The sequence below is a fragment of the Gopherus evgoodei genome, chromosome 21 (assembly GCF_007399415.2).
Source record: "Gopherus evgoodei ecotype Sinaloan lineage chromosome 21, rGopEvg1_v1.p, whole genome shotgun sequence".
In the NCBI taxonomy this organism is placed as follows: Eukaryota; Metazoa; Chordata; order Testudines; family Testudinidae; genus Gopherus; species Gopherus evgoodei.
Window position 1 is genome coordinate 8,078,254 of NC_044342.1, and position 1,733 is coordinate 8,079,986.

A 1,733-nucleotide genomic window follows, 5' to 3' on the forward strand; every position below is an offset into this window, starting at 1 on the left:
TTGCCTGCTTGGTTGCTGCAAATCACATATTTAGTAATGCGTGAAGGCTGGGAAGCTTATTATGCTTTGACAATAAAACCGGTTATACTTATATGCCTGGTGTGGCTTCACTGAGTGAACCCGAGCTCCCTCTTTGGCGCAACAGATGTGCTTAGGTATCAGGAGCTGCTGCTCTCCTGCCCGCCCCTTACACAGCCCACAGGAAAAGTGACATGGATGTAGGAAGCCCTGACATTGCTCCTTGATCCCCTCCTCACAGCCCCCTAGAGCTGCGGGGTGCAGAGGAGCAGCAGTCCAGTGGGGGAATGAGCAGCAATGCCAGCTGCTTTGTGCATCCAGGTCAATTTCCTCACATAGATGCAGGAGGGGGATGCAGGGATTGGGGCAAAGGAGGCACTATGCAGGGGTTGGGGCATAGGAGGTTGCAGGGGTTGAGGTGTAGAAGGGGGGCAGGGATTGATAGTGAAGGGGGTGTAGGGATTAGGAGTGCAGGGGGGGAGCAGGCATTAGAGATGAAGGGGGCACAGAGCAGAGGTTAGAGGAGATAAATAACTTTATTTCGTGAGAACTAAGAAGTCCTACTGCTGCCCAAGATTTTTCTCAGAGCCTCCTTGACTTCTTTGTTCCTCAGACTGTATATGATTGGGTTGAACATTGGAGTAATGACCGTATAGAACAAGGAGATTGCTCGGTTGGTGTCCATACAACCACTGGAACTGGGCCTCATGTAGGTGATAAAGCCACTGCCAAAGAACAAGGTGACTGTGATCAGGTGTGAGGAGCACGTGGAGAAAGCTTTGTGTCTCCCCTCAGCTGAGCGCATCTTCAGGATGGTGGAGAAGATGCAGATGTAGGAGGTGATGATCAGGACAAAGGGGAATATTATGAATACTACAGTGAGCACAGTGTTGATAACATCATTCAGGGACGTGTCTGTACTTGCCAGCTTAAGTACTGGAATAACATCGCAAAAAAAGTGCTCGATTTTATTTGACCCATAGAAGGATAACATGAACATAGTGACCGTTTGTTCAAATGCCACCACATTGCCTGCAATCCACACCACAGATGCCAGTCTAATGGTGACTTTTCTGCTCATGATGAGCGAGTAACGCATGGGGTTGCATATGGCAACATATCGGTCATAGGACATTAGAGCCAGCAGGCAGCACTCCGAGTTGCCAAAGAGGAGGAAGAAATACATCTGGGTTGCACAGCCAAGGAAGGAGATGGTCTGACACTCTGACAGGAGGTTGGACTAGGTCTTGGAGACGATGACTGAGGAGTAGCAGATCTCCAGGACTAACAAGTTCCTGAGGAAGAAATACATGGGGATTTGGAGCATCAGATCAGTCACTGTGACAGCAACGATGAGGCTATTTCCTATCAGGATGATGAAGTAGATGAGTGAGACCAGGACAAAGAGAAGAAGCTGCAGATGCTGGAGGTACAAGAAGGCCAGAAAGATAAACTCAGTCACTGTACTTAAGTTTCCCTCCATATCTCTGACCTGATGAGATCATATATGAATTCCAACACCTCAGGGGCTAGGAGTCATAAGTAGATAGAGTCACTGTTACAGGATCGGTCACATCCTTCTCCTCTTTCTCATCTCTCTGAGTGCCCCCAACTCAAGTGTTTGGGATTTTCACCTTACTCGGCTCTGGGTGGAATCTTGTCACCCTTCCATTCTTAGATAAGAACCTGGACACACGGCTCCATGTACCTACCCC

General features: G+C 48.6%; 1 protein-coding gene across 1 annotated transcript; it reads right to left on the reverse strand.

Moving 5' to 3' along the window:
- Positions 1-568: 568 nt before the first annotated feature.
- Positions 569-1,501, reverse strand: LOC115637897 (olfactory receptor 10A7-like). Its single transcript, XM_030539489.1, has 2 exons — positions 1,358-1,501; positions 569-1,258 (listed from the first exon to the last, which is right to left on the reverse strand). Exons 1-2 carry the CDS (start codon positions 1,499-1,501, stop codon positions 569-571), a joined length of 834 nt encoding a protein of 277 aa, XP_030395349.1.
- Between the last annotated feature and the right edge of the window lie 232 nt (positions 1,502-1,733).

Coding starts and splice junctions, on each gene's coding strand:
- LOC115637897 (XM_030539489.1), bottom strand. CDS start 1,501: ATGGAGGGAAACTTAAGTACAGTGACTGAGTTTATCTTTCTGGCCTTC. Junction 1,259..1,357: donor GCCTCATCGTTGCTGTCACA/GTGACTGATCTG, acceptor TCCAAGACCTAG/TCCAACCTCCTGTCAGAGTG.